General features: G+C 47.2%; 1 protein-coding gene across 2 annotated transcripts in view; it reads left to right on the top strand.

Annotated features, from left to right (window-relative positions):
• The window catches only part of znrf3 (zinc and ring finger 3), a 111,820-nt gene extending 99,373 nt beyond the window's left edge, over positions 1-12,447 (top strand). Inside the window, exons 3-8 of one of the 2 annotated variants that reach the window (XM_024418242.2) lie at positions 3,754-3,828; positions 6,046-6,177; positions 6,630-6,737; positions 8,291-8,458; positions 9,393-9,495; positions 9,831-12,447. In XM_024418242.2, coding sequence (XP_024274010.1) covers positions 3,754-3,828; positions 6,046-6,177; positions 6,630-6,737; positions 8,291-8,458; positions 9,393-9,495; positions 9,831-11,737 — 2,493 coding nt within the window. In that variant the 3' untranslated portion in view covers positions 11,738-12,447. Of the gene's footprint in view, positions 1-3,753; positions 3,829-6,045; positions 6,178-6,626; positions 6,738-8,290; positions 8,459-9,392; positions 9,496-9,830 lie in introns of both variants that reach the window. The other variant, XM_024418241.2, reaches the window with a different exon arrangement.
• The last annotated feature ends 10,343 nt before the right edge of the window (positions 12,448-22,790 follow it).

Below are 22,790 nucleotides of genomic sequence, written 5' to 3'. Positions count from 1 at the left end.
ACTGTGATTGTTTTAATTAAAATGGTAAAATAAACAAAAATAGCTTCTTAGCAAAGATCAATTTGCTCTAGGACTGTCTGGGCGAGGTCTGAGTGGGGAGGGGAAACCCAGTTCTCTGATATTATGAGTGTGATATTTTGAGTGGGGTTCGCTAAGGACCGCCCTCTGATTATTATCAAGCATGCTTCTCTTCCTCACTCTCTTGCGCGCAGGGAAATGCTGTGAGATATCTCACTCATAATATCAGAGAACTGACGTTACACAGGTACTCTTAAGTTCTCTTTTTCAAATATATCTCACATGTGGGGATATGGTCAAGTTGCGTATCGCAACACATGCTCTCTGAAGCCAGGGAAGTCCCTACATAGCAACCCTCGGAGGTCCCGAAACTAAGGGAGTACGGACCAAGAAGATGCAGGGACAACCCGTCAGGAAAAACCTCAAAAAGTGAGGGAAAGCCCAATACATGGACCAATCTCAGTACAATGAGACATGTCCCAAAAACAGTGGCCAAGAGGTCAACTCCTCTAGGAGAGGGCCCTTCCAAGCACCCTTGCCATTATAAATCAATATAATGGTCCCCGTGACCTTGACAGACCTTGAGCGCCTATAGAAGACAGGCACTCAATTTCGAATCTGGACACGGTCCGCTTGTAGACATTAAGGAGCCCAAACTCCACTGGAGGATGGGAGAATGGGGTCATCAGTCCCCAACTCCTGTGCGCTATCTCAAGGATTTCCGTGACTTGATCCCATCATCATCCTCGATGTCCCCTAACTCGCTTTCCCCTGACACTACTTCGACAGTCAGGGGAGGGAGTCGAGGCTATCCATGACCTTGCCCAAACTGGGCTCGGTTGTGGGGAGCTGAGCCTCAGCTGTCGCTTTTGGCTCAGAGGCATGAGGGGGCTAACGAGATAAAAGCCCATTTCAGCCTCCTCTTCAGACCTGCTGTAGTAAGCAATCTGCAGTGCTTACAGGACTCTGGGTCCTCGAGCGCCTCCTAGGCATGTTCCCTACCCAAGCAATTAATGCATAGAGGGAGGGAATCTTTCCCCGCTATCATGAAGCCGCAAGCACAAGAACGTGGGGGTTAGAGTGCTGGGATAGGCTCGTCCTGGGATGGGATAGCAGTGGCCATTTCATCGGATAAGGGGGACCGAACAATGCCTGTTGTAAAAATAACGTGCAGACGGCATAGGCTAGCTAGTTAGAAGCTAGCAAAAGAGTAGCTTGTGTAAACAGCGACACCAAGCTAGCTAGTTAGGAGCCTTGCGGCATAGCACAAGCAATATTGAGCACTCTGTAACGCTATAGCTGCGAAGCTAGTGGGGCGTAAGCTAGCTAGCAGCCACCTCATGGTGAAGGTGTGCTGTGGCTAGCTCAGTGCTGGCTGAAGGAAACCGAGTGACCGAGTTAGCATTCAGAGAAAAATGCTCCCGTGACCGACGGTGCCGTGGAGGCAGAGAGGGTCGGTCTAGCTAACACAATGGGTGAACAAAGCTTAACTAGACAATAGAAGGGAGCTAGCAAAGCTACCGTGTTGCAGTTAGGGTATGCTAGTGAGGTTTGCTTGCCTCTCAGCAAGGTAGCCAAGTTAGCCAAAGCCTTGCAGCATGGGCTAACTGAGTCTCAATAGCTAGCAGTGACACTAGCTACTAACGGAGACTGAGAAGTAGACATTTCTACTTAAATCAAAAACCTGGTTAGAAGTCAACCTCTCAACAGGGTCTGAAGACCTATGCTCGGCAGCAATACCCTTCACGGTTCACTTGTGAGCTGGCAACCGGTATCCAGTCGATATGAGAACTAGAGTAGTGACACTTCGGTTGAGGAAGAGAAGTGAGAATAACCAGAGGGCGGGAGAGTGTCTCCTTTGATCCTTTGATGGAATTGAGGGTCACCTCATTTGCCGCTTTGCCTGTCTGTCACCAACAGAGTGTTTTAGATTAATACTTTCGAGAGTAGGCGATCCTTAGTGAACCCCAAATGTGAGATATCAAAATGAATAATTCAAACAGAACTGAAAACGAGCTGTTACTGGCAGAGAGTTTTGGAACTCTTTGTCTTATTGGTCTGTTAACTAATTCACCACATGGTGATGTCACCAAGCAGGCCAAAACACCATCCCACCAAAACAGGCAGCTCTTTAGTATGTCCTAAATGGCACCCTATTATTCCCTTTTATAGTGCACTTCTTTTAACCAGAGACCTGGGCCCTGGACAAAAGAAGTGCACTACATAGGCAATAGGCTGTCATTTGGTATACTGGTCTGTCTCTCGTGACACCATGTAGTAAGAAAGAAAGTTGAGAGACAGACCACATGTGCTCGTCCTTCCAAAGTTATCATCGTGTTGTTTACCTCTCCATGGACTGGGGTCGACTCCCTCGGTCATCTCTCGCTCGTGCTTTCTCTCTCTCTGTCTCTCTTTTTCTCTCTCTAGCTGCTGGGCCTAGCTGCTGCTGGAGTCAGGCCATTCAAAGTCACACAACCCCCTCCAGTGGCTGGGAGTGAGAGTACAATGTCTTTGGGGGGAAAATACATTGAAACAACTGAGTCTAAAAAGCATTAAGGACACCTGCTCTTTCTATGACATAGACTGACCAGGTAAATCCATGTGAAAGCTATGATCCCTTATTGATGTCACTTGTTAATTCCACTTCAATCAGTATTGACAAAAGGGAGGAGACTGGTTAAAGAAGGATTTTGAAGCCTTGAGACAATTGAGACATGGACTGTGTGTATGTATCATTCAGGGTGAATAGGAAGACAAAAGATTTTAGTACCTTTGAACGGGTTATGGTAGTAGGTGCCAGGCGCTCCGGTTTGTGTCAAAAACTGTAACGCTGCTGGGTTTTTTACGCTCAACAGTTTCCCATGTATATCACGAATGGTCAACCACCCAAAGGACATCCAGCCAACTTGACACAATTGTGGGAAGTATTGGCGTCAACATGGGCCATTATTCCTGTGGAACGCTTTCAACACCTTGTAGAGTCCATGCCCCAACGAATTGAGGCTGTTCTGAAGAAATTGTATTTATTTTTTATTTTACCTTTTATTTAACTAGGCAAGTCAGTTAAGAACAAATTCTTATTTTCAATGATGGCCTAGTAACAGTGGGTTAACTGTTCAGGGGCAGAACGACAGATTTGTACCTTGTCAGCAACCTTTCAGTTACTAGCCCAACACTCGGCTACTCTGTTCTTAATTTCTTGTACACTCAGTGTAGACACACTTTGGATGTTAAGCAACAAAACTGACGAGTGCGCAACTATGGGGCAAAACAGACTGGGTTGTCTTAGACTATTGACAGCATGTAAACTATATTTCGTCTCCGAATGTTTATTGAAAACACAAACCCATTTGCACACACTTGTTGTTCAATTACATTCAATTAATTACATTGGTTAGCTAGCTATAACAAGATACAACATGCTGAAACGAGCCACCTAGGATTCCCCACAAGGCAGCTTCTTGTCATCTTTGCAAGCTATTTGTCCGTTCAGAATCGTAACAACACACACCTTCCGGCCACATTGATGCGCGTGCATCATTTTTTGGTGCCAACACGTCTGTTTTTCGACCTCAAAGATCTTGTCTGTCTGGCTCTCGGTTTCAATTTCCGTTTCAGATGTACTTATTTGAGTTCAAGGTGATGTTTGTAAACAAAAGTAGAGAGTGAAAGTAGTGCCTTCATTTGAATGATTGATGCATATCTAATGATTGTGTTTCTCTCTGTTTCTTGCAGGCGAAGCGAGCGGTTCAGAGGGGAGCGACGGCTGTCATCTTCGACGTGTCCGAAAACCCTGATGCCATCGATCAGGTCAATACACACACACACACACACACACACACACATAGCACTCGCATTCGAAGTCTCCACTTATTCAATGGAGGAAACAGAGAGGCTAAGCCAACATGCTAAGGCTAAAAATATATTCCTCTCCATTCAAACACCCAAAGTCTTCTTCTCTTTTCAAAGACCTTCTGTCCTAACAGACCACTGTCAACTGACTGAGACATGCCCTGCTATGACAAGCAGGTTGTGTGTTTGCCCAACAATATACTTTTTTCCCCTTCTGGTCAAACCCATGTGGATGAAGCAGGCTCATTCAACTATTAGGGGCTTTGAGTCTAGCCTAAGGACCCATCCCAAATGGCACTCTATTCCTTATATGGTGCATGGAGCTCTGGTCAAAAGTAGTGCACTATATAGGGAATATGGTGCCATTTAGGATGCACACTGAGTCCTACCCTGTCTGCTTTAAGAACAGTGTACTGTGTGAGAGGGACGTTAAATTGATATTCAGGTTAGGGTTTTACTCAACCATGACCGTGCTCTGTGGAGCTCATAACTGCAGAGGTAGTTTAGAGCTGCTACTGCACACCAACACATTACCTCATCCCCTAGTACCCCGAATAATCCAAGTCTCTCGTTCTGACTCTTTTTTTTTCTTTCTCTTCTCTCGCTGATTTTTCTCTCTCTACTTCTTTCTCCTTCTCTCCCTCTCTCTCTTTGTCTCTCTCCTTCCATTCTACCTGAGCTAGTTCCTGTTTCTATGTTGTTGGCTGGTGAGCTCCCTGTCTGTAATACAGAAGTCTGTCCTCCGCCCTCTAGCCTCCACCGGTGCAGCGTCGATAGCAGCTTTGTCAGAGAGAAGAATTCTCCCGTGGTATTCAGCCAGGCCCAGAGCACCAGGCCCGGACATGCAGGTTTCTCTGTGTTCAGGCCTCCAGGCTGTAGGCAACAGCAGCAGTGTAGCAGCGACCCACAGAGATAAAAGGCTTGAGAAGGGACCACATGAAAGGCAGTGTGGCCCGCGGGGTTAAATTCCCCTAAGAGGGTTTCCAGTCGCAGCTGCCCAATCGGTACAGACACGACCCACAAGGCCGAGGGGCAGGGAGGAGGGGTTACGGAGAGTTAGAGTTAACGTACTACGGGTGAAATTAGGAGGGAGAGAGAGGGTTAGAAAGTTAATGTTTTTAACCTCTCTTTTTTAAATTGTTCTTGCCATTTACATGATCTATCTACTTTTACGAAGGCTTTAATTTAATGTAGAATTAAACATGATGGTTTTTGATAATAGAGAAGCACTTTTTTTAAGTTCCATTTGACTTCGAGTGGTTGAGTATCTCATCTTTCAAATTCACTTTGTTCTTCAATTCAAGCACATGCAGCATAACTTTGCTAGCAGTGTTGGCACTTTTGAGAGTCTAGTGTAGATTAACTTTGTAGATTGCAGGGGGAAAGAACACAAGCAGAGGCAGAGATGTGAAATTGCCATTTGCTATACTGTAACCAGAGAGAGCATATTTCACTTGGTAACATGACGACGGGAAGAAATTGAAAAGTGAATATCCCTGGTATTTCCCCTGGCCTTTCTAAATTACAGACGAGAGAACAGGGAGGGAGGGGAGACGACAGAATGGAGAGACTAGAGAGGACCGGGAGGGAGGCTGAGAGACTAGAGAGACCAGATAGGGTAGGAAGGGAGGGAGGCTGATTGGAGAGACTAGAGAGGAGGGGGAGGGAGGGAGGCTGACGGACAGTCTAGAACAGGGGTGTCAAACTCATTCCATGGATGGCCTAGTGTCTGTGGGTTTTGGGTTTATCCTTTCAATTACGACCTAGACAACCAGGTGAGGGTTGTTCTTTACTAAAATGGGGACCTTAATTCATTAAAACACAGAGACACTCGGCCCTCTGTGGAATGAGTTTGACACATGGACTAGAGAGGGCAGGAAGGGAGGGAGGCCGACAGCAAACTGGAGAAAGAGGAGCTCAGTGGAGGAGGCAGTCCACAGTTTCCACATCTCTCTCTCTCCTACAGGTTATTTTCTCAAAGGGAAATAAAATGAGTATGTTGATGATAGGACACAGTTCTTATTCTTCATTTACAATACTGAAGGTTAATGTGGTGTGGGCCGGGCCAAATGTGGAAGCTGGCCGTGTCGGTATTCTCCTACATAGCTGACCCGTTGTGTGTGTGTGTGTGTTCTCTTGTATAGCTGACCTGTTGTGTGTTCTCCTTTCCTGCAGCTGAACCAGGTAGCGGAGGACCCTCTGAAGAGGCCAGTGGTTTATGTGAAGGGGGCCGATGCTGTTAAGCTGATGAACATAGTCAACAAGCAGAAAGTGGCCCGTGCCAGAATCCAGCACAGACCACCAAGGGTAAGAGCCAGACAAGCCAAACCAGAACTACTGGGAAGATGCTAGATGTGTGTGTGTGTGTGTGTGTGTGCGCACACACACAACTGCAAGTGAATGGACTAGCCAAACCATATTTTGATCATAGCTCTTATTTAAACCCTACACACTTCACAAAGCACTATACTGAGTCTAGTCCCGCAGCTAACAGTTACAGACATGGGAAGACATTCTTCTAGAGAAATCTGAGCCTCTCCTTTATTCCCTCGCTCTCTATTCTTCGTTATATCACAACAATTTTCACACAGTCGTTTTATCAATGGACGGTGCCAGGGGTGCATCTATGCCCAGTCCTGTGCGTCAGTACCGGTGTGCCTGCACGTGTGTATGCAAGCATGTGTGTGAGATGTCTGCCTTGGGCTGTAATATACATAATTTAACAAACCCTTCTCCACATGTCTCCCTCCCGACAGCAGCCTACGGAGTACTTTGACATGGGGATCTTCCTGGCCTTCTTCGTAGTGGTATCTCTGGTCTGCCTCATACTGCTCATCAAGATCAAACTAAAACAGAGGAGAAGCCAGGTGAGCGAGAGCACACACACACACACACAGTCTTGCGCCGATAACCTTGTGGTGACATACAATTCAGTCCCATTAAAAATCCTATTTTCCCTAACCCCTAACTTGTACCCTAACTTTAACCTTAACCCAAAAACCTAACCCTAGCTCCTAACCCTAAAACTAAACCTAATTCTAACCCTAACACTAATTCCTAACCTTAACCCTAAACCGTAGGAATAGCACACAAGGTTCTAAAGACTCTTGACATCTTGTGGAAGCCTTAGGAAGTGCAATATGACCAATAGACAATGATTTGAAAACCTACAAACCAGATTTCCCACTTCCTGGTTGGATTCTTTCTCAGGTTTTTGCCTGCTATATGAGTTCTGTTATACTCACAGACATTATTCAAACAGTTTTAGAAACTTTGGTTTCTATCCAAATATACTAATATGCATATCTTAGCTTCTGGGACTGAGTAGCAGGCAGTTTACTCTGGGCACCTTATTCATCCAAGCTACTCAATACTGCCCCCAGCCATAAGAAGCTAATATCTAAATAAAGATAATATTTAAGACGGAGAATAGTATGTTCAATAGGGAAGATAAATAATGAAGTGTGCGCACCTCATTCACACGCCAACAAGGCTACTTTTCTAATGAGAGACACCTTGTAGTTAGTCCAACTACTTGCTCATTTTTCGAAAAACAAGCCTGAAACCCTTTCTAAAGACTGTTGACATCTAGTGGAAGCCATAGGAACTGCAATCTGGGTCCTATCTATTTGTATTTCCCATAGGCTAGCACTGAAATGGCCTGTGAACATCAACAACAAAAAATATTCCAAAAGGATTTTCCTCGGGTTTACGCTTGCCATATCAGTTCTGCTATACTCACATGCATTATTTTAACAGTTTTAGAAACTTCAGAGTGTTTTCTATCCAATGCTATCCAATGCTACCAAGTATATGCATATCCTAGCTTCTGGGCCTGAGTAACACGCAGTTTACTTTGGGCACGTCAGTCACCGAAATTCCGAACAAAAACCAGTCTTCAAAACAGGTTTTAACATCTAATTAACCTTGATGGAGAGCAGCACAGTAGCAGGTGAAATCCTGCCAGCACACCTGTGTGTGTGTGTTAGACATAGGAACACACTCCAGGGGACTGCTTTTGGGATTAATATAGAGAAACCTGCCAGTGTGTGTGCACACGTGTTTCTGTTTGCGTGTGTGTGTTCCTGATGAGCCATATCGACTTCCTTGAAGTGTTAATTAAAATAGCAGTTTGTCACACGTTACGAAACTTCTTTCCAGTTGAGTTCACACTGGGGCATGCTAAGGACACTCTGTCCTCAACATATTTTGCCGACTCTATGTAGGCTACATGACCATCACTGTACCTGTCTACCAACATTGTACCTGTCTACCAACATTGTACCTGTCTACCAGCACTGTACCTGTCTACCAACACTATCTACCAATACTGTACCTCTCTTTATGTACCTGTTGTGTACCATTATTCCCAGCCTGACCATTTCTATCCCTTCTCTCTCCTCCCTCTCCCCATCTCCAGAGTTCTTTGAACAGGATGGCCATCCAGGCCCTGGAGAAGATGGAGACCAGGAAGTTCAAGGCCAAGGTCAAAGGGCAGCGCGAGAGCAGCTGCGGGGCATCGGATTCACTGAGCAGTAGCTCCACCTCCGACTGCGCTATCTGCCTGGAGAAGTACATCGACGGAGAGGTGCGAGAGCGAACACACACACACACACACACTGAATACTATTCATAAAGAAAGATCCTTATATCAGAGTGGCATTTTAGTTGGAGTGGTATTTGAAAGTGGTGAGTTTAAGGCACATGGTCAAACTGACTTGAATTTCGGAAGTCACTGTAGAAAGATGTTTCCTAGACCCTAATCTGGGACCTTTGAAGGTTTACAGTAACAGCATTGCTAATCATGGCCCAGCCTGGAGACGTCAGGGGATCAACCCAGAGCCCCGGGCCCCCAAGGGACCCAGTCAGTGAGTGTGTTATGTGTCGTCTTGGGAAACCAGGGGAAGAAAACACACAACAAAGCATAGTCGTGATATAAAAGGCTGAATGGCATCAAAGGGGTTTGAGCAGTGAAGTAAGACAAAAGATGGGAGGGAGAGAGCCCAAAGAGGAGATGAGTCATGCTAAGGGGCAGTGAGAGAGGAAGGGAGAGAAGGAGAGTGGGAGAGAGGGAAACGGCGAGAGAGACGGAGGGAAAAACTTGAGCCATCTCTGTCCAAGAACGGAATAATAACGATCCTTCTTTGTGTCAGTGAGTCTTGCTGTGTTCTGTATAAGGCTCTCTCTGGCTCGGCCAACGGCATGGTGTCAGGTTTGAGAATAAGGGTGACTGGTGTAGTTTGAGGGCTCTGTGCTGTCATGATGAGTAGTGTAGTCTTGGGTTTGATGGTGAGGTTGGATTTGTTCAGTGTAGCTGTATACTGATGTATAATGTGACACCAGTGAAGAAGAGAAACCTTCTTGCTGCTTTGCTGCCACCTGTTGGCCATTCATCCATCAAACGCCAATGATGTCCTTCGATGGCATAAGCCATTTAACTAACCTTAACTCTTCTTCTTCCCCCTCTCCTCCTCTCCCCCTTCCTCCTCCTCCTCTTCTCCTGCTCTCCTTCCCCTCAACAGGAGCTGCGGGTCATCCCCTGTGCCCACAGGTTCCATAAGAAGTGTGTGGACCCTTGGCTCCTCCAGCACCACACCTGCCCTCACTGTAGACACAACATTATCGGTGAGTTGGTACACACTGGCCGCATCCCAAATGGCACACTACTCCCTATGGGCCCTGGTCAAAAGTAGTGTACTATATGGGGAACAGGGTGCCAGTGGGGGAGCACCTGTGGCTCTCTAATAAGAGTTTCCAGCACTTTTGTTAGATGACACAAAACACTAAAAACAGTTCAAGCAAAATGCAGTTGATGTAAAATACCCTTTTCATGAAATAAAGTAAATATTACAACACATAAAACTGTAACTGTAACAAAGCTAACCTTTGAAAGACTCTTCTTTGACTCTCTAGGTTAACCTTAATCAAACACTCTCCCTCTTTCACAACCCTCTTCTCAGAGCAAAAGAAGGGGAACCCCGGCCCTGTCTGCATGGATGGCAATCCCATCCACAGCCGGCAGCAGAGGGTAGTCCTGCCCGTCCACTACCCAGGCAGGGTGCACCGTGCTGGGCAGGTGACTACCTACCCCACCCGCACCTCCATGGACCCCCATGGTAACCCCATCACAATGCTCACTGTGGACCACCACCCAGACCCCCAGGGCCTGTACACTCCCCAGTCTGCCCACGCCGGGGCCTTCCTCCGGGGCTACCACCCCCACACTACCATGCACCTGGACCACTCCCTCAACCCCCACCACTGTGGCCTGGAGCACCAACACCGCGGCCTGGGCCTCAACCCCCCCACCTACCCCCAGCACCAGCAGTCCGGGCCCCACCATGGAGCCTTCAAGAGGCCCAAATTCCATGGGCGCAGCTTCTCGCGTGCTGCCTGCTACTCGCAGTATGAGACCATGTACCAACACTACTACTTCCAGGGCCTGACCTTCCCCCAGCAGGGTGAGGGGGCTGCAGGCGTTGTGGGGGTGGCTGGGGGTGCCGGGCCCCACAAGGGCCACCACAGCAGGGCCTTCCAGGGGGGTCTGCTCTACCCCACGGTGGTCCACATGGCCCCTGCTACCAGCTCCAGGATAGGGGAGGCAGGGAGCGGTGCCTCAGGCCTGGGCTGTTACCATGGCCACCACTCTGTGTGCAGCGGTTACCTGGCCGACTGTCCGGGCAGCGACAGCAGCAGCAGCAGTTCGGGCCAGTGCCACTGTTCATCCAGTGATTCTATGCTGGACTGCACCGAGGTTAGCAACCAGGGGGTGTACGGCTCCTGTTCTACCTTCCGCAGCTCCCTGAGCTCTGACTACGACCCCTACGTCTACCGCAGTAAGAGCCCCTGCAGGGGTTCGCAAGGGGAGCCAGGGGCCACAGCCGCAGGGGCCTCCACCACCTGTCCCTCCACAGCCGAGGACTCCCTAACCCCAGCTCCCTCGGGGGGCCAAGATGGCTGCAGCCTGCAGCCACAGCCTCCTCCAGGAGCCTGTGGGTTCGGCTCGGGGGACCAGCTCTCCAGCTGCAGTCTGGAGCCCAACTACAGCAGCCGCTCGTCACTGGAGCAACCCAGGGACACCAGCACCACTAGCACTACCTCAGCTGGCCCTCTAGAGGGAGCCGCTGACAGAGGGAAGGGGGGGCAGACAGGGGAGGAGATAGGGGGGAATCATGTCCTGGGGGGAGTAGGAGCAGGGGCGTGTAGCTGCTGTTTCGAGGTACTCCCACCCAACATGGAGTGCATAGGTCAGCAGGCGCAGGACTCGGACACGGCTGGGTCTCTGGCCTCCTCGGGGCGTGGCTGTCACAGGGGGGCGGAGTTCCATCAGCAGAGCTCCGCCTCTCAGCATCAGCAGAACTTTTACGGCCAGGGGGAGCACCTGTTAGCTCCGTCGGAGCAGGTGAGTTACGAGGGCCTGCCCTGCTTCTTTTACAAGGAGATGAAGGTCCACCGGGCCACAGGGGGGCGCTATAACGAGGATTATGCCGTGAACGTGCAGTACGCACACCACGCTGCAGACTCAGACGCCTGCTCCGGACAGGGCTGCTGTGGCGAGCTCAGCCAGAGAATACCCATAATCCATGAGGACACAGACTGTGAGCCGGGCTTGGGGGCGGAGACCCAGAGCAGCCTACTGCTAGGCAGCATCATCACGGGGGAAGGGCAAGGGGGCGAGGGGCGGACTGGGACTCGTTGGCGGGTAGAGCCAGGTGAAGGTGGGTACTTTACTTCAGGACAGTTCAGAGGTCAAACTTACCCCACCCAGGAGGAAGAGACCAGGGCCCTGTTCCACCCCCGGAACGCCACTAACCACGATGCGTCGGGAAACAGTAAAGCTACAGATGAGGGGCTTGGGGGTATATGAGGGGGTGTGGAGCCCAGAAACAGCCTCTTTGGTACCGAACCAGTCAGTCGTTCAGTCAGTCAATCAACAAACCCTCAGTTGCCTTGTTGTAAGCCTTGCTCGCTGAGCTCTGAATGTTATAATCCTATATGGTGATGGTGTGGATTTCTACTGAAAATTATATGATGGCCTGCCTGGTGTAACCAGGCCTATCCAGTTCATTCCTGTGGCTCAGCCCACCTCGTGGCCCCACCAGCAGCTTCTACAGGCTGTGATAGAGAATCAGGCTACGACATATGGGTGGAAGTTCAGTGGTTGGTTTGGCAGGGGCACAACACGACATGTAGGCTACTACCACATACCATCAGTGCCAGCCAGGGTCAGTCATGAGACCCATTAGAAGATCAACTAATTGTGTTAGCTGGGCCCAGTTTGTGAGATTGTATTTTCTGATTTGGTGAGTTGTTTTTCTTCACATGATATCGAAACTCCATTTTGTGCAAAACTTTTGAGGATTTCTTTCCCTTTTTTTCCCTTTGTTAATTCTTATTACACAAATGCCTGGATGTACATGCAGTATGTATGCACTATTCGTACAGTCAGGTCAAAAATGATTGGCACCCTTGTTAAAGATGAGCAAAAAAGACTGTATACAATAAATAATACAAATACTGAGCTATATTATTTTTTCGGGACTTGAACCCGATTGAAGACCTGTGGTTTGAATTGAAGAGGGCTGTCCATAAGTGCAGATGAAGGATATCAAGGATCTGGAAAGATTCTGTATGGAGGAGTGATTTAAGATCCCTCCCAATGTGTTCTCCAATCTCATAAAACATTTTTAGAAAAAGACAGTGTTGTTATCCTCACAAGGGGAGGGTGCTTAAGTATTGAAAAGAGGGGTACCAATATTTTTGACCCCTATCTTTTTTTGTATTACTTGTTAAATCTCCCTCTGAGCAATAGTATTAGCATAAAATAAGTCTTTTTTTTGCTCACCTTTAGACCTGACTATGTGTGTACTGTACTGTACTTCTTTTATGACATACAGTTACCTATACAGCTTGGATAATAAGCTTCAACCAACTCAGATGAAAGGTTATGTAAGAATACCAAAACCTTTCCTTTTTTCTTTTTTTAGGGGGTTTGTTGGGGATTCGGATCTTTGGTAGTTGGAGGACAGCCAGTGTCAGTCAGTCACCCACTTCTCTCATTGAGAAGATGAAGCTAAGCTATACAAACTACTCTACAGTTCTGTCTGTTGGTGGTATACTCAGACCAACACCAAGCCTTAGGCCAGCGAGCCATACTTACTATCTGGGGCGGGACTGTGTCACTTTTTGGTTGAATAGAGGTCCACATAGTGACAATGTTTCTCTGAGTTCCTCATAAGAGATTTGGAAATCTTCAAAGGATTGGTTTCATATCCATTTTAGTTACTATTTCTAGTTTAGAAGCTCATGGTTTTTTTTTGGGGGGGGGGGCAGTTACTCATCTAGCCTCCTCAACACTTAAGCTCTATTGTAGATGGTCGTATGAGGCTCTTGTGTTGCTTAAAAAAAATAGGCCAAAGGAAAAAAGTATAATTCACAAGGATCTCTTTTATACTGTGGCTGTGTGTTTTTGTTGATGTCTTTTTTACAACACAGTTACAAAAAAAGCAGCACATCTGATTTTTGATTTTTTTTAATGATTAAATCACACAATACACACCATGCTCACAAACAATATCAACGTTGTTTGTTCATTCATACCTTCTTTTTGTTTGTTTTACAGACTGTATTCTACTGTTTCTATGAAATGTACCCATTCTCTTCACAGAGGCATTTGTTTTGAAATAACAATATTTATATGTTAACCCAGAGCCCTAATAAATTAAAGATATTGAGAATCTAATCTTGCCTTTGCATAGAGATGTGTTGCAAATGAAAATTTGGGGGTACGCAAGTCACTATTTAATTTGTTTTAATTGTTTGTAGCACTTAAGATTATATAAAAAGAAAATGTGTACAAAAAAAATGCTTTTTAAAAACAATAAGAAATATAATTATTTTCTCCATCATTACCATTTTAAAAAGGTTAGAAATCAATCTGTATATTTCTGTATCTGTATAGCAGCACATTTCATAAATGGAAATATGTTCTCTGAATATTTATTTACTAATATATTTATCTTTAAGCCATGTCTTATGTTGTGTATGAACATTTTGGAGTTGTTATTTGGTTGCTTTCTTTGATAAATCACTAACATGAGACTTTGTAAATACATGGTAATTGCACATAAGACGATTTTAAATATTCTCTGACCAAAAACTGATTTAAAAAATGTAGTATCATACAGTTTTGTAATTAAAGTGTACAAAGATCTGTAAAATATACAGTTTTATTCAAGTAAATCATGTTGTGGCATCTTTCTTCCTAACCTTGTCATCTTAATTCATCTTAATTCACAACAGTTCAATTAGAAGTGATGTCTTAAGTCTGGGATACATCTCTTTTGGGAAGACCATTTTTGGAGGAAAGCATCTGTGGAATATTTCAAACCATGCAACTTAACTACAGGCCAGACAAAGACTATGATTAACTGAGTACACACTGCAGTTTTTGGGCTTGACAGCCAAAGTTAGAACTGAAGTCACTGCTGTTCTGTGCCTGTACACACACCTAGGTTCAAATTAGAGGTCGACCGATTATGATTTTTCACCGCGGATACCGATTATTGGAGGACCCCAAAAAAAGTCGCTGCCGATTTTATAAATGTTTTTTTTTATATATATATTTTTTGTAATAATGACAATTACAACAATACTGAATGAACACTTATTTTAACTTAATATTATACATCAATAAAATCAATTTAGCCTCAAGTAAATAATGAAACATGTTCAATTTGGTTTAAATAATGCAAAAACAAAGTGTTGGAGAAGAAAGTAAAAGTGCAATATGTGCCATGTAAGAAAGCTAATGTTTCAGTTACTTGCTCAGAACATGAGAACATATGAAAGCTGGTGGTTCCTTTTAACATGAGTCTTCAATATTCCCAGGTAAGAAGTTTTAGGTTGTAGTTATTATAGGAATTATAGGACTATTTCCCTCAATACCATTTGTATTTCATTAACCTTTGACTATTGGATGTTCTTATAGGCACTTTAGTATTGCCAGTGTAACAGTATAGCTTCCGTCCCTTTCCTCGCTCCTCCCTGGGCTCGAACCAGCAACACAACGACAACAGCCACCATCGAAGCAGCGTTACCCATGCAGAGCAAGGGGAACAACTACTAGAGAGTGACGTTTGAAACGCTATTAGCGCGCGCTAACTAGCTAGCCATTTCACTTCGGTTACACCAGCCTCATCTCGGGAGTTGATAGGCTTGAAGTCATAAACAGCGCAATGCTTGACGCACAACGAAGAGCTGCTGGCAAAACGCACGAAAGTGCTGTTTGAATTAATGTTTACACGCCTCCTTCTGCCTACCACCGCTCAGTCAGATACTTAGATACTTGTATGCTCAGTCAGATTATATGCAACGCAGGACACGCTAGATAATATCTAGTAATATCATCAACCATGTGTAGTTAACTAGTGATTATGATTGATTGTTTTTTATAAGATAAATGTAATGCTAGCTAGCAACTTACCTTGGCTTTCTGCATTCGGGTAACAGGCAGTCTCCTTGTGGAGTGCCATGAGAGAGAGGCAGGTCGTTATTGCATTGGACTAGTTAACTGTAAGGTTGCAAGATTGGATCCCCCGAGCTGGCAAGGTGAAAATCTGTCGTTCTGCCCCTTGAACAAGGCAGTTAACCCACCGTTCCTAGGCCGTTATTGAAAATAAGAATGTGTTCTTAACTGACTTGCCTAGTTAAATCGGCAAATCGGCGCCCAAATATACCGATATCCGATTGTTATGAAAACTTGAAATCGGCTCTAATTAATCGGCCATTCCTGTTAATCGGTCGACCTCTAGTTCAAATACATGTGTATTTGTTATTTAAATACTTACAAGACTGGAGAAAAGCAGGAGCTGAGAAAAATGCTGGTTGACTTGACAAACAGAGAACACAGGTATAAATACACGGAAAACAGGAGACAAAGGGCTGTGAGACATAGGTTTGACTCTGGACACATGAAAAGTGGGATGTATACGAAGGGTACGGGGCAACAGAACACGAACAGCAGAGGTAATAATCTTGGAGATGGGAAATGGGCAGATAAACCGGGGGGAGAGTTTGCGGGATTCCACCCAGAGGGGCAGATTCCGGGTGGATAGCCATACCTTCTGCCCAAGACGATACCAGGGAGCCGGGGTCCGATGGCGATCCGCCTGTCGTCGATACCTGGAGGTGGTCTTGAGGAGGGCCGACCGGCTCCCCTCCAGGTACGACGAGAGCGGAAGACAAACATCTGGGCAGAAGGTATGCCAATCTCTTCCTCCTGCTCGGGGAATAGCGGGGGCTGATACCCCAGGGAACACTCAAACGGCGATAGGCCCGTGGCAGAGCAGGGAAGGGTGTTGCGGGAGTACTCGACCCACACCAGCTGCTGGCTCCAGAAGGTGGGGTTGGCGGAGACCAGGCAGTGCAGAGTAGTCTCACGATCCTGGTTGGCTCGCTCCGATTGGCCATTGGACATAGGGTGGAACCCAGAGGACAGGCTGGCCGACGACCCAATGAGGACGCAGAATGCCTTCCAGAACCGGGATGAGAACTGAGGCCCCCGGCCAGGGACCATGTCTATGGGCAGTCCATGGATCCGGAAGACATGCTGCACCATGAGCTGGGCCGTCTCCTTGGCCGAGGGTAGTTTGGGGAGAGGAAGGAAGTGATCAGCCCGGAGAACCGATCGACCACAGTCAGGATGGCAGTGTTGCCCTCAGATGGGAGGAGGCCCGTGACGAAATCCATGGATATGCGGGACTAGGGTTGGTGAGGGACAGACGGAGCTTGCCAAGGAGTCTTGTTCTGAGCACAGACCGTGCAGGCGGAGACAAACGCGGCGACATCCAGAACCATCATAAGCCACCAAAAGCATTGTTGCACGAAGGACAGGGTCAGGGTGGCAGGCAAGCCTGGAGAAGTGGGCCCACTCCAGGACCGCAGAGTGGACAGCGTCAGGCACAAACATCCAATTCTCAGGGCCCCCAGGGTTCGGCTGGAACCGCTGCGTCTCCCGAACCTGTTTCTCTCTACCCCAGTTGAGTGTCGTCACCAGGCACAAGGTGGGAAGGATGGTCTCAGTGCATCCGGCTTGACATTCTTGGATCCTGGCTGGTACGAGAGGAAGAAGTTGAACCGTGTGAACAGCAGGACCCATCTGGCTTGCCTGGAGTTGAGTAGGCTTGGCGGTGTGGAGATACTCCAGGTTCTTGTGGTCGGTCCACATGATGAATGGGTGTTCCGCCCTCTCCAGCCAGTGCCTACATTCCTCCAACGCCATCTTCACAGCGAGAAGCTCACCATTCCCCACATTGTAGTTATTTTCCATGGCTTTGAGCTGGTGGGAGACATCAGAAACCTCGGCCTTCACCATGAATTGACGGGAAGGGTCCGGATGAACCAAGATGGGAGCTGTGGTGAAGCGACGTTTGAGGTCCCGGAACACCCGGTTAGCAGCTGGAGACAACGTGAACAGAACTTTGGGCGAGGTGAGTGCAGACAGGGGGGAAGCCAGGTTGCTGTAACCCCGGATAAAGCTGCGATAGAAGTTGACGAACCCCAGGAAGCGTTGCAGCTGCACCCTGGAAGTAGGCTGGGGCCAATCCACCACCGCTCTCCCCTTCCCGGGAACCATTTGCATACTCCCTGCGGCGATGATGAAACCCTGAAAAGGGATGGTGGAATGATGGAACTCGCACTTCTCTGCTTTTACAAACAGCTGGTTCTCCAGGAGGCGTTGGAGAACCCGTCAGACATGGAGCACATGTTCTTGGGTGGAAAGGGAGAAGATGAGTATGTCATCTAGGTAGACAAAGACAAACCGGTTCAACATGTCGCAGAGAACATCATTGACCAGAGCCTGGAACACATCAGGGGTGTTGGTAAGGCCAAATAGCATTACCAGATTCTCGTAGAGACCGCTGGCTGTGTTGAAGGCGGTTTTTGACTCGTCTCCTTCCCGTATCTGCACCAGGTGGTAGGCGTTCTGTAGATCCAGCTTGGAAAACACGGTGGCCTCCTGGAGCGGTACAAAGGCCGAGGAGATGATTGGTAGCAGGTAGTGGTTCTTCAGCATTGTCGTTGAGATCCCGGTAGTCGATGCCCGGCGCGAGAAGAAGGACGGATGAATCCTGCAGCAAGGGAGTCCCCGATGTAGGTCTCCATCGCATTTGTCTCTGTTCCCGACAGAGAGTAAAGTCATCCCCGGGGCGGTGTCGTGCTAGGGAGAAGGTCAATCCTGCAGTCATAAGGTCGGTGCAGCAGGTGCAGTGGCCCAGGCCATGCTGAACACCTTCCGGAGGTCCTGGTACTCCGCAGGAATGGCGGAGAGGCCTGTGGCACCTTCTGAGCCCCCGGGAAGACATCCCGGGGCACGTTGTACTGACTTCAGGCAATGGGCGTGGCACCAGTAGACCAGTTAATAAGGGGATTGTGTCGCTGGAGCCAGGAGAATCTCAATACCACGGGAATCTGAGTGGACTTGGTGAGCAGGAACTGGATGGCTTCGCTGTGGTTCCCAGACACACGTAGGTTGATGGGAGTGGTGTTGTGGGTGACTCGGCCTATAGAGCGCCCGTCCAGCACTCTAACGTCCATGGAAATGGAGAGGGGCTGAGTGAGGATGTTCAGCTCGGACGTCAGGGTAGTGTCCAAAAAGCTCTCGTCGGCCCCAGAGTCAATGAGAACCCGGAGAGATTAGGACTGGTCTCCCCACAGCAGAATAGCATGAAAAAGAGTGCGAGCAGGGGAAGCAGGAACGTTCTCCATATGGACCACCAGAGTACTCGCTCCTACTGGTGAGCCTGATCTTTTAAAGGACAAGAGGACATGAAATGACCAAGAGTCCTGCAATACAGACAACTTTTCGTGTCAATCCTGTATTGCTGTTCCGCTGGCGACAGCCGAGCTCTGCCTAGCTGCATAGGCTCAGGAAGCAGTGATTCAGCCATCTTCGGCAACCCTCGGGGCAGGTCGGAAAGCCTCTGGTTCCCTCGGTAACGAGCCCATTGGGAGCTTCTGGAATGACTCTGAGGCACGGTGGGATCCCTGGGCGTGCGAGCTAAATCCAATATCCTCTCCCTCCGTCATTCCCGTAATCACCCATCGATACAGATTGTCAAAGCGATGAGGGAATCGAGATCTGTAGATAACTCCCGGGCTGCAACTCGTCCTTGACCTCTTCCGAGGCGCTGTGCAGGAACATATCGAACAGTGCCTCCTGGTTCCAAGCACTCTGCTGCCAACGTGCAGCAATCCGCTGCATAATCTGCTACACTGCAGGAGTCCTGCCGAAGGTGGATTGGCTTCCGGGCGGCCTCTCTCCCGGAGAATGGGGCATCAAAAACCTTCCTCACTTCTCCCACGAACCCCTCCAGACTAGGCTGTTGTTCCCACATGGCAGTAGCCCAGGTGAGAGCCCTCCCGGACATCAGCGTGATGTGGTAGGCTATCTTGGAGCGATCCGAGGGGAAGGAGGAGGGCTGAAGCTCGAATACGAGGGCACACTGAGCTAGGAACGCCCAACAGGTAAGCGGGGCTCCCGAGAAGGTGGAGTGACCGATGAGACGGCGCTGCTAGCAGCTGAGTCACTGAGGAGCTGTGGGGTTACCACCATGGTAGGTGGCCTCCCTGACAACCTGTGGAATTGCTCCAGTAAACTGTCCAACGCCCGGTCATGGCGTTCAGCCAACAGCAGGCAGGCTCAGGACGGCAGGCAGGGTCATGTCAGGCAGAGGACGGTAATCCAGAGGTGGGGCAAAGGTAGAGGACGGCAGGCAGGGTCAGGGGAAGGCAGAGTGGTCAGGCAGGCGGGCTCAGAGACAGGACAGGCAAGGGTCAAAACCAGGAGAGTGAGAAAAAGAGACTAGGGAAAAGCAAGAGCTGAGAAAAACGCTGGTTGACTTGACAAACAAGACAAACTGGCAACGGACAATCAGAGAACTATAATGAGGAAGACGGGCGGCACCTGGAGGGGGGTGGAGACAATCACAATGACAGATGAAACAGATCAGGGTGTGACAAAATGAGAGAGACAGGATATGACTTGTGTTTTGGATGTGAGAACACTCTGACAGTGTCGCTGTTGGCATGGAACACATTTTGGAAAATGAGACTGCTTCTGCTCCATCTCCATCTAGTGGGAGGGGATCAGCATCCCAAAGAGATCAATCAATCAAGTTTATTCATATGCATAGTCTACTGCACAGTACAATTAAATGCTTTCTCGCAAGCTCTCTCAAAAGCGCAACATCTATACAAAAAAAGTATTCAATAAAAATATAGTATTAAAGTAGTCATACAAATTGTATACGAAAACAACGGTGTATTACGATTGTTTATCCTTGATTCTTCTTCTCTAAACGCATTAGAGGAAAACTTTATTATTTTTGCGACAGGCATGAAGAGAGAGGGTGCAGTAATGAAGGAAAACAATTGAGATTCACCCCAATCTCACTGTTACCACCACCAGGGGTCACTCAAAGCATTCTGTATTGTAAGCCACACATTTCAAAGGGACATTTCAACTGGGTGGCAAGCAGCAGGAGATTAATTCACACTGAATTTGCCCCAAATGGCACCCTATTCCCTATATAGTGTACTACTTTTGACCAGGGCCCACTGTCACCTTAAAACTAGCCTCTCTTGACAGCTTTTATTTTGCCTGATAGTAATTTGAGGAACTGGATTTGACACTTATGACATAAGATTCTACTAACAATTATTGGTACATAAGTGAGTCAGAAAGCTGAATTTCCTCCTTTTTTTTGCCACGGTGTTGCATCAGACAATGATGTTGCATTAGAATGGTTTAGTACAGCATCAATATCTGATCAGATGGACTATTCATTCCAAAGACATTCTTCAATGTAGTCTTTTTGTGTTTGTGGGGCTAACCCAAAATGCCATGCGTTGTGCCATACTGTACACGGATACCACATTATCACCAGCATATGGTGTAGCATGATATGCAGTAGGCTACAACCAACCTTGCTTTGAGTAATATGCTCTATCTACGCAAATATACTCCAATACATCCTGCAGATATTGTATGAGTGCACATGTGAAACCCCACAGTTTTCCATGTTGGTTTACCGTTTCCTCCTATAGGTTTTCAGTGGCAGATCCTCAACACCTGGTGCCCCATGTACAAACACATATGGAGTACAGTAATTCCATTATATTAAGTCTCCAGTTGCTGTATATTTCCTAGTGACCCTCTATCTTAAAATAAATGACCATTTCATGGAGACTAAGTGACTTTAGGGTCTCACCCTACAGTGTCTAATCATTTGGTGTTGTCAGGGTTGTTGTCTTTGAGTCAGACCGTATACAGCTACAGAGAGCAGGGTAAAATGTGATGACCCACAGCAACAAAAAGAGCGCTACACCAGCTCTTCGGCGAACAAAGCACAGCTTATCTGGCTAAGAAAGCCCTGGCAGAGACCCTAAGACAATTATGGGGGATTGACAATGAACACTATTCCACTAGTGGATTTAGATACATTTACACAGCAAATTGTCTTAGATCTAAAGCGTCGCCTTTTCCCAGCAATCGATGCTCAATTAACTGCAAGAAATGTCATCTTTGACCTGAAACTATTTGACAGATGAACGCGAAGGGCTTTGCTGGTTATTTAATTAGGTTGTCATACACAAATATGGCCTGGTCCAGAAATGACAAGTGCGGATGATGCAAACTAGCCCTATATCATAATTTTCAAGTCTGGAAAGACCCTTAATAAGCACTTAAGTGCAGTAAGTGGTTATAAGCACTATGCCGAGCTACTGAGTCTCTTGGTTCACTAACTTCTTTCTACTGGGGATCTACATGCAAAATGTGGATATCTTATCAGAAGGTGTAAGGAGAAGAAGAGCATAACACACACGGCACGACGCTTATTATACTTGTAAAATGTAATAGGTAGCTAAACAGTGATAGTTTTTCCATAGGAACTGCTATGTAATTACATGGTAATGGAGTTCAGGGGTATATAAAGCTATTACTTTGTAGCTACATGGGTATAAGGGCAACTTAAGGTAATATTCAACTATGGATCCTCTAGACTTAATTTATCATAAAACTAAAAAGCTGTGTGATTGACACCAGGTATTTACAGGGGAGGTTTAAAAAAAATCCAGGTTATACCAGTATGTGCACATGCATATTAGGTTATGCACACACCCATACTAAGCATTCACTTGAAATTATAAGCCCCAATGCGTCAGCGGGTGTGTCAGTTGGTGAATTTCACAACGTAGAAAGTGTTGCAAGAGAAATGTTGAGGAATACAGAGATAGGGACACGGAGAGAAAGACAGAGAAAAAGAGAAATACAGAGAGAGACAGCGACAGGGAGGGAGAAAGACAGAGAAACAGTCAGAAATACAAAGAGAAAGATGGAGAGGATAAAAGAGATGAAGACGTAAACCCGAAGAAAGCGAGATTCAGAGAGATGGAGGTGGCTGGGAAGGCTAGAGCCGGTGACCACACCATAGTAGGGTGTGTGCTGTAGTGCAGAGTGTGATCAGGTGGGTAAACATCATGGCCCCATCACAGATGGCCACTATCCCAGGGTTAGGCCAGGGTGTGACCCTGATCACCCCCTATTGTCTATCCACACCATTATCAGTGGTGCTGGGGAGGCCAGGACAGAACCCGCCCTGCTAGGCACACATGGGCGTCAATGTTTACCAACTAAACTAGAGATCCTGCATCCAATGCCTATACTGTAGTAACCAGGATAAACTGGAATACAGTACATTGGTGGATCATTGGGCATTGGTTTATTCAGACTCCCATTAGCTTTTGCAGGAGAAGTAGCTTTTCTTCCTGGATCCACAAAAAAACACAAAACATATCAATCTAGTTCAGACAAAAGCAAAAATATAGGCTACAACAAATCCAGAAAGATCTTTTTG

This window comes from Oncorhynchus tshawytscha, linkage group LG04 (assembly GCF_018296145.1).
Source record: "Oncorhynchus tshawytscha isolate Ot180627B linkage group LG04, Otsh_v2.0, whole genome shotgun sequence".
NCBI lineage: Eukaryota > Metazoa > Chordata > Actinopteri > Salmoniformes > Salmonidae > Oncorhynchus > Oncorhynchus tshawytscha.
This window is presented reverse-complemented; position numbering and strand designations above follow the sequence as displayed.